At 42.9% G+C, this 13,843-nt stretch overlaps 1 protein-coding gene across 2 annotated transcripts in view; it reads left to right on the forward strand.

The window, feature by feature from the left end:
• REEP1 (receptor accessory protein 1) overlaps positions 1–13,014 on the forward strand; it is a 159,667-nt gene extending 146,653 nt beyond the window's left edge. Inside the window, exons 8-9 of one of the 2 annotated variants that reach the window (XM_043983683.1) lie at positions 8,862–9,019; positions 12,367–13,014. In XM_043983683.1, coding sequence (XP_043839618.1) covers positions 8,862–9,019; positions 12,367–12,438 — 230 coding nt within the window. In that variant the 3' untranslated portion in view covers positions 12,439–13,014. The remainder of the gene's footprint in view (positions 1–8,861; positions 9,020–12,366) is intronic. The other variant, XM_043983682.1, reaches the window with a different exon arrangement.
• The last annotated feature ends 829 nt before the right edge of the window (positions 13,015–13,843 follow it).

Consider the following 13,843-nt stretch of genomic DNA (forward strand, 5'->3'; position numbering starts at 1 on the left):
GAGATGGCTTACTGCCACAGGAGAACAGATGGAGGAAAGGGTGGGGCTGGTGATGCTGCCAACCTGAGCGGTGAAGGCTGCAGATGCATAGTTCTAGGGGCATGAGCTTTCCAAGGGGACAGAGACTCCCCTCCTTTCTCTTCTGTTGCTCCTTTCCCACCCCCTTCCCCTTGTCCCCTGCCTTCCTCTCTCTCCTTCCTCACCTACCCCTACCCCAATTGTCTCCTTAGTGGTTTAAGAATCTGCGACATTCTACTTGTACACAAGAAACTTTGTGGATCCTGGATCTTTCAGGTTATGGAGAATAATGGTTTTCTCTGATAGACATTCTTTTTGATGGATGAAAACTTCCTCCACCAATGCAGATCTGTAACTCATCTGTTACTTCTATAACCTTAGAGAATTTTCTGGGATAAATGAGAGCCTAAGTGACTTTCATTCAAGAAGCATTTACCTTTAATATTTATTAACATTTTTTATATCTCTTACATTTCTATATATCTATATATCCGTATCTAGATATACCCTTTCCCCTACCCAAAAAACTATCCCTTAGAACAAAGAATAAAAAAGAAAGGAGGAAAGAGAAAAAAAAACAGTTCATTGCAATTAACCAACTCATTAACTGAGTCTAATGATAGATAAAGTGTTCCACACCTATGGTCTCCCACTTCTGCAAAGAAGGGAAAGGATTCTATTTTCATGTCTCTTCTCCTAGACATCTAAGAGGCGCCACATGTAGAGTGTTGAACTCAGAGTCAGGAAGACCTGAATTCAAATCCACGCTGAGATACATATTAGCTATGTGACCTTGGGCAAGTCACTTAACCTTTGCCTCAATTTCCTCAACTATGAAATGGAGGTAGTAATAGTACCTATCTCCCAGGGTTGTTGTGAGAATCAAATAAGATATTTGTAAAGTGCTTTGCAAACATGAAAGCACTATATAAACGCTGGCCTTTATCATCGTTATTATTATCTTCATCAGGGTCAAGCTTAATTCTTAAAATAACACAACATTCAGTTATATTTTCTTAGTTCTTTTCATTTACATTGTTGTAGTTATCGTTTCCCCAGTTTCTTCCCTTTGCCTCAGTTTATGTGTCTTCCTATGCTTCTCTGAATTCTTCATGGTCATCATTTCTTATGGTGCACTAAAATTCTATAACATCCTACTGTAATTTGTTTAAAGTCACCTTCCAATAGGCTATCTCTTTTCACATTTGCTACCACAAAAAAAGTGATGCTATGTCTATTTTAGTTTGACAAGCATTTATTGTTGCTGTTCAGTTGTTTTTTCGGTCATGTATGACTCTTTGTTACCCTATTTGGGGTTTTCTTGCAAAGGTACTGGAGTCATTTGCCATTTTCTTCTCAATCTCATTTTACAAGTGAGGAAACTGAGGCAAACTGGGTTAAATGACTTGCCATGGATCACACAGCTAGTCTGAGGTCAGATTTGAACTCAAGAAGATAAGTCTTCCTGTCTCCTTCCCTGATACCCCATGGGCATTTATTAAGTACCTACAATGTGCCAGATACTGTGCTTGGGTCACACAGCTAGTACATGTCAGAGGGAGGAGTTGAACCCAGATCTTCCTGACTTCAAGGCCAGCTGTCTTGTATCTCTTCAAGTTAAATTACTCCATATTGTTTGAACTTTGCCCCATACTGGGGTAGTCAAATCTTCCAGTGAAGATTGGGCACGAGTGAGGCTGCCCCTCAGATTATTTCAACAGAAGTTGGGGCAAATGACACTAGCAGCCCAATGTGGCTCAAATTCAGGGTATTAAGCTGATAAGGGAAGCTGTGATGGTAGAGAGGGTAGTCAAGGAGACACTAGCTGTGCAACCATTGGTGGTTTTCTACAACTACTAAGTTTCTTAGGCAGGATTTGAACTCAAATCTATCCAGAACTTTATCCACTCCAGCCATCTAACTATCTTATTATGGGTAGTACCTTTTGATTAGAATCTGTCCCCTGCTGGAGTCCCCTCTGACCTGAGTGAAACTCTTGTATTGGTATGCACATGAACCACCAGGGGGCAGTGAAAAGAGCAATGGGTTTGAAGTAAGAAGACTTGGGTTCAAATCTCAAATAGCTTTGCTATTTACTCCCTTCTTTGCCTTGGGCAAGTTGCTTAACCTCTCCTGGCCTCAGCTTTCCCATCTGTGAAGTGAGGGGGTTCCATTAGATGACGTTTAGGGTTCCCTCTATAAGTCATGGAACTTCTGCCTCGGTTTCCTCACTTTTTCCTATTTAAATGTTTAGCTTCCTTCAAGGCTCAGCTTGTCTCACCTCCCATAGGAAACCTTTCCTGGTCTCCATACTTGCTGGCACTCTCTCCCTCCTCAAACTATCTTGTATTTACTTCTCATTGTATGTATTATTTCCCTTGTAGACGGTAAGCCTCTTGAGGGCAGGGACTAACCTTTTGGTTTTTTTGAAATTCAATCCCCAGTGCCTGGCACAATGAATGCCTTGCACTAGTAGGTACTTAATAAAAGGTTGAATTAAGTTGAGTGGCCTCTGAGATCTGTTTGAAGGGCTTTAAAAAGCCCTCCACAACTTATCTCCTTCCCTTATTTCCAATCTTCTTACACCTTGCTTCCCAACAAGTACTTTAGGATCTGTTGACTCTGGCTTCCCTCTTGTTTCTTGAACACAACACTCCTGACGGAGCATTTCCTCTGGCTGTCCCCCACATCAGAAAAACTCTCTCTTTACCTCTATCTCCCGGCTTTCTTGGATTCTTTCAAGACTCAATCCAAAGCCACTTTATAAATGAGGCCTTTCTGCTAGTGCTTTCCCTCTGAGAAGACCTCCCATTTACTCTGTATATCTTGTTTGTGTATAGTTATTTTCCATTGGATTATGAGCTCCTGGAGGGCAGGAGCTGTTTTTGCCCTTTCTTTGTACACCTTGTAATTAGCACAGTGCCTGAGATACAATAAGAGCCCAATAAAAGCTTGTTGACAATGCTGATGATGCCTATCCCTCTTCTCTCTAAATGCTGTGATGTTCTTTGAGCTCTGAGGTTTTTTCTAGCTCTAACATCTGGTGATTCTGATTCTCTTATTTCAAAAGGTCATGGTAGGGGCGGTTAGGTGGCCCAGTGGATAAAGCACTGGCCCTGGATTCAGGAGGACCTGAGTTCAAATCTGGCTTCAGATATATGACACTAGCTGTGTGACCCTGGGCAAGTCACTTAACCCTCCTTGCCCCGCCCCCCCCAAAAAAGGAGAAAAAAAAGGTCATGGTAACAGGACCAGCCTGAGAACCTGGCACAGCCAGTGATAGCCTTGGCACCGTGTCTTAGAGGGAGTCACAAAAAGTTATCTCTTAAAGAATGATATCTTTTAATGATTCAGATGTCCTGGGTATGCCAACTGTAGGGAAATCCTAAAGTTTGCACGGTTGGTAACAATTGATAACTTGTAACAATAAGTAATGACTTACTCAGATGCCCATTTCCCAGATAACTCAGAGAGTCAGCAGGCATCTATTTAGCACTTACTACATTCCAGGCACTGTGCCCTGGGGATACAAAGAAGGCAGAAATGTGATCCTTACCCTCAAGAAGAGTATATTCTAATGGGGGAGACAACAGGCTACATACAAGAAACAAACAAAGTAGGTGAAAGGTAATCTCAGAGGGAAGGCACTAGCACCTTGTGGGGGGTGGGAGGAATCAGGAAAGGCCTTTTGAAGCACATAGGATTTAAATTGAATCTTGGAGAATGCCAGGGAAACCAGGAGGCAGGATTGAGGGGATAAAGCATTCCAGGAATGGGTCACAGCCATTGCAAAGGCTCAGAGATAGGAGATGGGATATAATGTTTGAGTAGCTCAACCTCTCTTTTGCCCTGCCTCCCTCGATAACATATCCTGCTCATGCCTCTCAATTCTTTCTCTGCCTTGATTTACCTCTTTGCCTCAGCATCTCACTATGTAGGTGACCCTGTATCTTCCTTTCCTTTTCCTTTTTCTCCTAACAAGTCCTCCACCCATACACAATTTCAAACTGAAATATATGTATTTGTTAAATATAACTTCATTTTCTTTCTTGTGAGTTTAAAAAGCAAGCAATTGGAACGCATTTCTGCATCTAAAAATAGATTAATCAACCCTTCCCCTAAAAAAGGGGAGGGTGCTTTTTATTTATGTGGATTTTACTTAGATAATTTTTTTGTCCTTTAGTCACCTCCTCATAATAGAAAGAAAAGGAAAAGTTCCCTGGTACTAAAGTATGTTTATGATTTATTCTAACAGTGTATTCTTTTCTTTTCTCTATGTAAATATTACGGGATTTTGATGTAAGTGCTCTGGATTTGCACGACTTTGACTCATTTACCACTGTGTGTACGGGCTGGTTTTCCACTAACTAGTCATGGATGGATTTGTGTTTGCTGACTTGGGGACATTCTAGGGGGTGGGAAGTACCCCAGGGGAGGGAGTGGGAAGGCCAAGGAGAGCATGATGCTTCCCTGGGAGCTAATGGGTCTGAAAAGGGAAGATGGGTTTGGGGCCTGTTGCTTGTCTGCCTGACATGTTTGCTAACAAGGGTAAAATTTTCCTGAGCTCACAATAAGAAGGTACAAAACTGAAATACTTAGGTATAGACAGCAAAGTTTTAAGTTAATTGGCAGGGTAAGGGGGCAGCCCCTTTGGACTCTGATGTTACTGTCACTAACCCAGGGCTTGGGATTTTAGATTGTATCTCATAATAGTATCATAGGCACACTCGATTTGTAGGCAGACGACCTGAATTCAAATCCTGCCTTGGTTACTTACTGTGTGACTTTGGGCAAGTCATATCCCCTCTTTAAGCTTCAATTTCCTCATCTGTAAAAGGAAAGGATTGAATCAAGTGATCTCCCCCTGCCCTTCTCTCTCTCTCTCTCTCTCTCTCTCTCTCTCTCTCTCTCTCTCTCTCTCTCTCTCTCTCTCTGTCTCTCTTTCTCTATCTCTCTGTCTCTATCTCTCCATCTATCTTCCCCTCTCCTTCTCTCCCTTTACTTGTTTCTCTCCTTCCTTCTCTCTCTCCTTTCTCTCTCTCCATCTTTCCATCCCCCCTCCCTTTCTCCTCTTCCTCCTCTTTCTCCTTCTCCTCTTCCTCTTCCTTCTTCTTCTTTTCTCTGTCTTTCTTCTCTCTCCATCTTTCCATCTCCCCCTTCTTCCCTCTTTCTCTCTCTCCCTTTCTCCATCTTTCCAATTCCCCCTTCTCTCCCTTATCCCCTCCTTTCTCTCTTTCCCCATCATTCCATCTTCTCCCCTCTTTTCCTTCTCCTCCTGTTATCTCCCTCCCTCCTTCTCTCTCTCTCTCTTCCTCTCTTTCCACCTCCCTCCCACCCCCATAGTAAAGTGACTTGACAAAGTCACACCCCTTGTGAATTGACTGTAAATCAGTGTTTCTCCATCCAAATCGTCCAGGAAATAACTAAATTCTCTGACTTTGGGGAAGAGGGAAACCAAGGAGCCAAAGGTCAGTACAAGGTTGCCAGGACAAGCCATTGGGATACACTAATGTGCCCAGATGTTCTTTCCAGCCCTCCCAAACTGCCTGGTTACTTTGCTCCACCCCTAGAGAGCTTTGAGGCTTGGTTAACACTATTGTGCTTTCATGCTGCCACCTATTGGCTGCATCTTGGAAGAGCATCAGTAAGCAGCAAACATCAAACTGAGAATTGTGTCCAAGTTCTTAATGTTACCTTCCCTTGATACATGCTATTTCATTCATTCAGTTATTTCCCCGTGGCTCATGTTATTACAATATAGCAACATCTATCTTAATAAAGAGGATGTAAGTCCCAGAGACTTTGTTACACAAGAAGTAGAAACAATATATAGCATATATAGGAATTTATTATACATTGCTGGTGGTCAGAAAAATGAGGGTCATTACAAAAATATCATTCACAGGATCACATATTTAAAGCTGTAAGGGACCTTAGGGGCTGTCCAATCTAACCTCCATTTTACAGATGAGGAAACTGAGGAAAATAGAGGTTAAGTGACACACAGGTCACACAGGGAATAAAAGAGCACAGATGGAAGTTGAACTTGGGTATTCTGATTACAAACCTCTTCCCTTTCCTTCACTGTTCCCTGATTTTTGATGTCCAAACTAGTATAAAACAATCGTTTTCATGGAGTTACTTATATCATACACTACTCAACAGGAGCTGGGGATCAAATGGTCAAGCATCAAGGCTATCAAATCATCAAACATATGTGTCATAGACAAATCAGCTTCACATGATCCTTGAATCTTTTTTTTTTTTTAGTGAGACAATTGGGGTTAAGTGACTTGCCCAGGGTCACACAGCTAGTAAGTGTTAAGTGTCTGAGGCCGGATTTGAACTCAGGTACTCCTGACTCCAGGGCCAGTGCTCCGTCGACTGCGCCACCCAGCTGCCCCGAATCTTTCTCATTACAAAGAAGCTTCTTTCCCAGGAAATCTATTAATATAATGTAACCTTGGAGCAGCTAGGTGGTGCAATGGATAAAGCACCGGTCCTGGAGTCAGGAGGACCTGAGTTCAAATCTGACCTCAGACACTTAACACTTACTAGCTGTGTGACCCTGGGCAAGTCACTTAACCCCAATTGCCCCGAAAAGAAAAAAAGAAAAAAAATAGAATGTAACCTTGTTGAGGGCAGAGGCCATTTGGTTTTTCTCTTTGTATCCTTATCAGCACAGTCCCTGGGACACAGTAGGGCCATTGATTTAGAGCTGGCTGGGACCTTAAATAAGAAAACAAATGTGGACAAGGTAAGTGACTTGCCTACAATAACTTGGTCGGGGGCAGAATTTAAGCCCAGATGTTCCTTATACTTAAGTCCCTGCCCACTAGGCAATCTTGCCTCTCTAAATTAATTACCCTAGATGGGACTTGAACCCATAAGCTTTGACTTAGGAGGCCAGAGCCTGAGTCATTTGATAAGCTTTTTTCCACTTGTTGGGTTGAGCTTACTGAATTCTAGATTCAGCAGGTAATTTGTCACTGAATACTGTCACGTAGTGAAAACTTCAATTTTTGTTGCAGGGAATATCATTTACCTTTTTTTTTTTTTTGCAGGTCAATGAGGGTTAAGTGACTTTCCCAGGGTCACACAGCTAGTAAGTATCAAGTGTCTGAGGCTGGATTTGAACTCAGGTACTCCTGAATCCAAGGCCAGTGCTTTATCCACTGTGCCACCTAGCTGACCCCGGGAATATCATTTATATCTGAAAGGAGGAGCCACAATAATTATTTAAAAGGTCACTCATATCACAAGACCTTGGTCACACACTCACACACACACACACACACACACACAAAAGATGATGTGTATGTGTGTTGAGTGACCCAACACCAACCCATATCCCTATATCACTTCTGGGCAAATCACTTAATTCAATTCAACAAGCATTTATTTATTTTTTAAATCATAAAAGTATTTTATGGGGGCAGCTAGACGGCACAGTGGATAAAGCACTGGCCCTGGATTCAGAAGGAGCTGAGTTCAAATCCGGCCTCAGACACTTGACACTTACTAGCTGTGTGACCCTGGGCAAGTCATTTAACCCTCATTGCCCCGCAGAAAGGTATTTTATTATTTTCTAGTTATATGTAGAGAGAGTTTTCAACATTTATTTTTATAAGATTTTTCGTTCCAAATTTTTTTCCCTCCCTGCTTTCCCAAGACAGCAAGCAATCTGATATAGGTTATATATGACAATCACATTAAACGTATTTCTTCATTAGTCATATTATGAAAGAAGAATCAGAACAAAAGGGAAAAACCTAAAAACAAAAAAAACAAAAAAAAAGTTGAAACAGTATGGTTCAATCTGCATCTAGATTCCACAGTTCTTTTTTCTGAATATGGAATGCATTTTCCATCATGAGTCCTTTGGAATTATCTTGGACCATTGTACTGCTGAGAAGAATTAAGTCTATCACAGTTGATCATCACACAATGTTCAACAAGCATTTATTAAGAGCCTACTATGGGCCAGGCAGACAGCTAGGTGGCAAAGTGAATAGTGCCAGTCCTGGAGTCAGGAGGACCTGAGTTCAAATCCAGGCTTAGACACTTACTAGCTATTTGACCCTTGACCCTGTTTGCCTCAGTTTCCTCATCTGTAAAATGAGCTGGAGAAAGAAATGGCAAAGCACCTCAGTATCTTTGCAAATAAAATCCCACAGAGTATCTGACACTGCTGAAATGACTCAACAACTATGGGCACAGGCACTGTGCCAGGTGCTGGAGATAGAAGACAAACAAAAAACCCTGCCTCCAAGGTGCTTACATTCCATTGAGGGAGACATCTTCTACAGAGATAAGTAAATACATATCATTTGAGGAGGATGCACCACTAACAACTTGGGAAATTAGGAAATGCTTCCCATAGGAGATGAAAGATGAACCTTGAAGGACGCTAAGGGAGTGCATTCCATGCAAAAGCCAGGAGGTGGGAGATGGAATGTCCAAATCGGGTAACAATATAAGTGGGCACTTTTTGTTTAACCGGAACCCATTTAGGAAGGCTAAATGCCAAGCCAAAGAATTGGCATTTTGTCTTGTTGAACTTTCTTATTTACAGATGAGAAAACTGAGGACCTGTCAAGTGACTCGGTTTCCTTATCTGTAAAGTGAGTGGGGGTATGCAGTGGTCTCCGGGGTCCCGGCTATAATGACCTCCAGCTCTCTAAGGGGCATGTCAAACTGCTAACCATGGCTGGAATATTGTGTGGCATGTGTGGTTTAATCCTGTGTGGTCTCACTCACTCCTGTGCACGAGGATGCTGCTGATCTGACCTGTCCTCACTGTACTTTGTCTTCCTCTGCGTAGATTTTAAATGGACTCTAAGTGGTTGAGGGAGAGGTCAATGAGGGGGGTGTGAAGTTGTGGAAGCCAAGCCCACACCGGGACAAGGACCCATTGGTATTTTCCGACGAAGAAGAGGAGGACCTGATGGATTACATGTACAAGTTTAAAGCTCCCCGGAAGACGGAGATACCTCTGGAGGTACCTGGTGTCTGGCATCTCTGTGGAAGAGATCACAAGTATCTCAAATGAGTCTCAGGGTGAAGGTTGTAGAATATGCTCTGCCCCATATCCTGATGGGTTGTTGACTAGGGCCATTTTTTTCCTTGGACCAGACCAGTGATTTACAACGCAGATCAACACCAAATCTGCAAGAGAGTTACCTAGGGTACACAGAAGTTAGTTGCTTATTCAGAGTCTCAGAGTGACTTGCTTAAAGTCATGAAGATAATAAATCCCTCTTACTTAACTTATGGATTTGGAAACTGCCCCATTCTTCAAATACTCCCAGCCCAGGTCAGCCTAGGTCACCAGCCTGCCCCTCTGGACTGGAGTGATACTGATTGGTGAGCTCCCTCCTCCATAAGCCAACATTCCTACCCACCCTTGCTCTGTTCCCTGGAACTTCAGGCTCCCACATTTGGCTACAATCCATCTCCTCTTCCCATTCTACAGCTACCTCCTTGGCTCTAGTCCCAGGTCCCATTAAGCACAGGGCCTCCCATGTTCCGGGGGGGCTCATTTCCCTCCAACAGTTCCCACATAGTTTACTTTTCCATATTGGAAGGTGCCATCTCCCAGGGCAGGGTTAAATCTAGAATCTCAGTCTCAATCTCAATCTCAATCTCTCTCTCTCTCTCTCTCTCTCTCTCTCTCACACACACACACACACACACACACACTCACTCACCAACAAGTCCTTCAAGGCAAAGGGCTATTGATAGCTCTTAACTAGGTTATGTGTTTGGGTGGAGTGAGGGACAAAGAGAGAAGGAAGGCATACCCCAAAATAAATCATTTTAGAAAATCTGCCAGATTCAGTGATGTGAAGGCATGGAAAGGTTCCGCTAAGGAAGAAGTCTGGCCCTGGTGAGGGGCAGGGGAAAAGGGCAGAAGGTGCAAACTTTTGTCCAGTGTTCTACTGAAGGGAGGGATAAGGATAAGGAAAGGATCCCAGGTTTGCAAATTGGAGGAAACTCTGCTAGAGAAAAGAAGCCCCTTCCCTCTAACTCAGTCTTGGATGGTTTCCTGGAGAGCTAAGAGTTTAACCAACTTGTCCAGGGTCACCCAGCCAGTATGGGTCAGATATCAACCCAGGTACTCCTGGCTTTGAGGTCAACTCTCTGCCTTTCAGAGTTTTCCTATGCACTAAAAAACTAAAGAGAGTTGTAGAGAGGAAAGACTCACAGCTCTAGAGGCCCCCCTCACTCATACAACCCAATTCAACAAAGATTGATCAAGTGCAAGGCGCGAGGATAATGCCCATTCCCTGTCCTCACAGAGCGAACAGTCTAGTCTGAATAATAATTGATAGTAATGCTTTCCTTCAAGCAAAGGGCTTTGCATACATGAGAAGGACTATCATTTCAGAGCTTGAAGAGGCCTTAGCAAGCATACAGATAAGCAATTCTCAACCTGTCTGTCCTTGGGCCTCTTAAAAATGATCAAGAACCCTTCACACCCTTAACACTATTGAGGACCCCAAGCTTTTGTTGATGTGACTTATAATTATTAATACTGTAGTAGAAGTCAAAGTGGGTAAAGTGGAAAAAAATTCTGTCTTGCTTTATAATTCCCCCCCACCACTTGGGTGTGTGTGCCTGGGAACTCTGGGATGGTGTGGAAGAGCTTACTACCTGAGAAAGGATGAGTCCTTCCAATGAAGTTAGAGTCTCTCTATGCTGGTGAGAGCCTCTTCAAGAATGGGATTATGTTTCTGTTCTGTGGTCATAAATATATTAGGCACTTTTCGTTTAACCCATTTACCTCAGTTTCCTCATCTGTAAAAGGGGATATTAATAGCATCTTCCTCCCAGAGTTGTTGTGAAGATCAAGAGGTATAATTGTAAAGCACCTAGCATGGTGACTGGCACATAGTAAATGCTATATAAATGTTAGCTGTTTGTTGTTGTTAATTATTATTATTGTTCTTGTTGTTGCTGTTAAGAGAGCTGCCTGACTTCTGCCCTGGGCAGACTGCATCTAGGATACTAGATTCCATTCTGAACGCCATAATTTAGAAAGGACACTGGGGCACCTAGGTGACATGGTAGATAGGGCACCAGCCCTGGAATCAGGAGGACCTGAGTTCAATTCTGATCTCAGACACTTACTAGCTTGGTGACCCTGGGCAAGTCACTTAAGCCTGATTAGCCCAAAAAGCAAAAAAACAACAGAAAGGACATTGATAAGCTGGATAGGGAACAAGATTTGGAAGGGCCCTGCATCTTTGCTATATAAGGATCATTTGAAATAACTGGGCAGGAGTGAGGGTGGGGGTGAGGGCATACCCTGGAGAAGTTTTCATCTTGTATTTGAAGGCTGACATGGGCAAGAGATGAGACTTGTTCTGATTGGGCCCCAAAGGGCAGAACCAGGAGTAATCATGGGTAGAAATTGCCAGTGGTTAGAATTTTCTGTAATGATGCACTTCTTGACAAGTAGAGCTATGCAGAAGGGGTGGGCTCCTCTTGTGGAGATGGGTTGTCTTGAAGCAGATGGTGGTAGATGGCCATCATTGACTGAGAATGTCATAGAAGGCATTGCTAGATCTGCAGGCAGGAAGACCAGAATTCAAATCCAGCCTCAGATGCTTACTAGGCATGTGATTCTGGGCAAGTCACTTAATCACTGTCTGCCTCAGTTTCCTCATCTGTAAAATGGGGGTAAAACACCCCCCACCTCCCAGGGTTGTGGTGAAGATCACATAAGATATTATATGAAAAGTGCTTTGCAAACCTTAAAGCCCTATATAAATGCTAGCTCTCATTGTTGTTCATTTGTGAGTCAAACTAGATGACCCTTCCAACTCTGAGATGCTATGACTTCTGGCCAGATGCTCAACAAATATATCTTTGGTTCCTATAGAAGTTGAAAGGTAGCTCTAATCTTGTGACTCATGTATGGTGGGTCAGGAGCATCCTTCCCTTGGAAATACCACTTATTTTTTATTGGGGGGGGGGAATCTAGAACTATAATTTCATCAACACAAGAACTTCTCTGTATAAAGACTCCCTTCACTGATGCGGCCCAGACACTCATAAATTCTGGAGAGTTGCCTCGTGATTTTCCCATGATCATATGGCCAGAATGTGTCAAGAGATGGTCCTTGAACTTAGGACTTCCTAGTTCTGAGGCCAGCCTTCCCTCTGACTGCTCCGCCATGTTGCATTTCATTCCTTTGATTATTACTCTTGTCTGGATCTTCAATTTCCTATGTGGTGAGATCTCCTTGGTGTATCAACTTCTTCTACCACTATGCAGAGCCATTTCATCATTTTGAGCAAATGAATGAATGACTTTTTTCTTTCTTTTGGTCATACCAACAGGCACCGCCTAGGATCCTTCGATCTCGCTTCAGGAAGAAATGTACCTCATCCCCTGCCACTGAAACCATATGAGTGAGGAGCCAACAGCACCGGGATCCACAGCACGCCTCTTCTCTGCCTTAAAGAGCTATTCACTTAATAACATAGAAATCTGGGAGCTGGGTGTGCTTTGAGTGGGCAGCATTGTAGTCATGGCCTCTCTCTCTCTCTCTCTCTCTCTCTCTCTCTCTCTCTCTCTCTCTCTGTTTCTCTCTCTTTCTCTTCTTCCTCTTTTTAAAAAATTAATTTTCATGGGAGAAGGGGCTCAGGGTGGGCTGGTAGAGGGTGGCCTCCAAGTCCCCTGAGACTGGCAGTATTCACAGCTCAGTAGTCATCAACATGAGAGAAAAGCATCATTGCAGAAGTCGTCTCTGCTGTGTTTCTGAAATACAGAAATGTTTGGGGTATAAGTTTGCAATTGATCAGTTAGTTGTTTACCTAGTTTTTATTCCCATAAATGCAAGTGATAGCAATTAAAACAATATATCCCTCCCTCTTGATAAGAATACTTTGGATCATCACGTATTTTATATTTTGTGGCATTTCCGAATTAAAAGAGATAGACTTGCAGGGGCCAGCAATGGCTTAAAGTTATGTATAGAGACTGAATGAAAAAAAAAAAAAGGTGGTGGTGTTTTATTTTTTAAAGCAACAAACCCACTGAAATTTTTGTTCCTGTATAGAATTTGTAAAAGCTTCCAGGTACAACTTGAGCAAGTATCTGTCAAGTGTTTCACTATGTGAGTGAGGATAGGAAAAAAAAAAAAGAGATGGAATGAAGAGAGATCTGGTAGTCACCCCTATTTGTAGTTTTTTTCATTCCCAGTGAGCCTTAGATTTTTCCAGATGTCCCCCTGAGATGTAACAGTGGGGTGAACACCAGGCATTAAGGAGAGTGTTGGAGGACGCATGGTCTCTGCATTGGATTCAGGCCTGGGAAGCCTTGAATCCTGGCTCGGGCCTTGACAATTGTGCTTGATGTGACCACTGGCAGGACCTTGCAAAGCTTCCTGGGGAATGTGACCATGCACCTACCTCGCAGGGATGTTAGATGGACTCACAGATGGGCTGAGCTTAGTAGATGAAAAGTTCTAGGTCACAGTAATGAATCCTCATCATCTTCCCTGCACTGACCCATGCTGAAACCATTCTCACCAGAGATGGGAAGGGTGAAGGCGGCTACCAGTGAAAAACCTTGTGTCTCGTGAAAAGAAAAGCTAGAATCCTATTTCTGACTTTTAAAGAGAGACTTTCCAACACACCCTAGACATGTCTGCAATTATCTGTGATAATGGGAGCAGGAAAGACTTTGGATGGCAAAACCTGTTCCTAGAAAACCCAATTTATGTATCGCTTTCCATTGAATTCTGAGTATTGCTTTCATCTATTCATAGTGGCTTTTAGGAGAAACTTCTCCCGAACTTATGAACTCACCCCG

The sequence above is a fragment of the Dromiciops gliroides genome, chromosome 2 (assembly GCF_019393635.1).
Source record: "Dromiciops gliroides isolate mDroGli1 chromosome 2, mDroGli1.pri, whole genome shotgun sequence".
NCBI classification, from domain to species: Eukaryota; Metazoa; Chordata; class Mammalia; order Microbiotheria; family Microbiotheriidae; genus Dromiciops; species Dromiciops gliroides.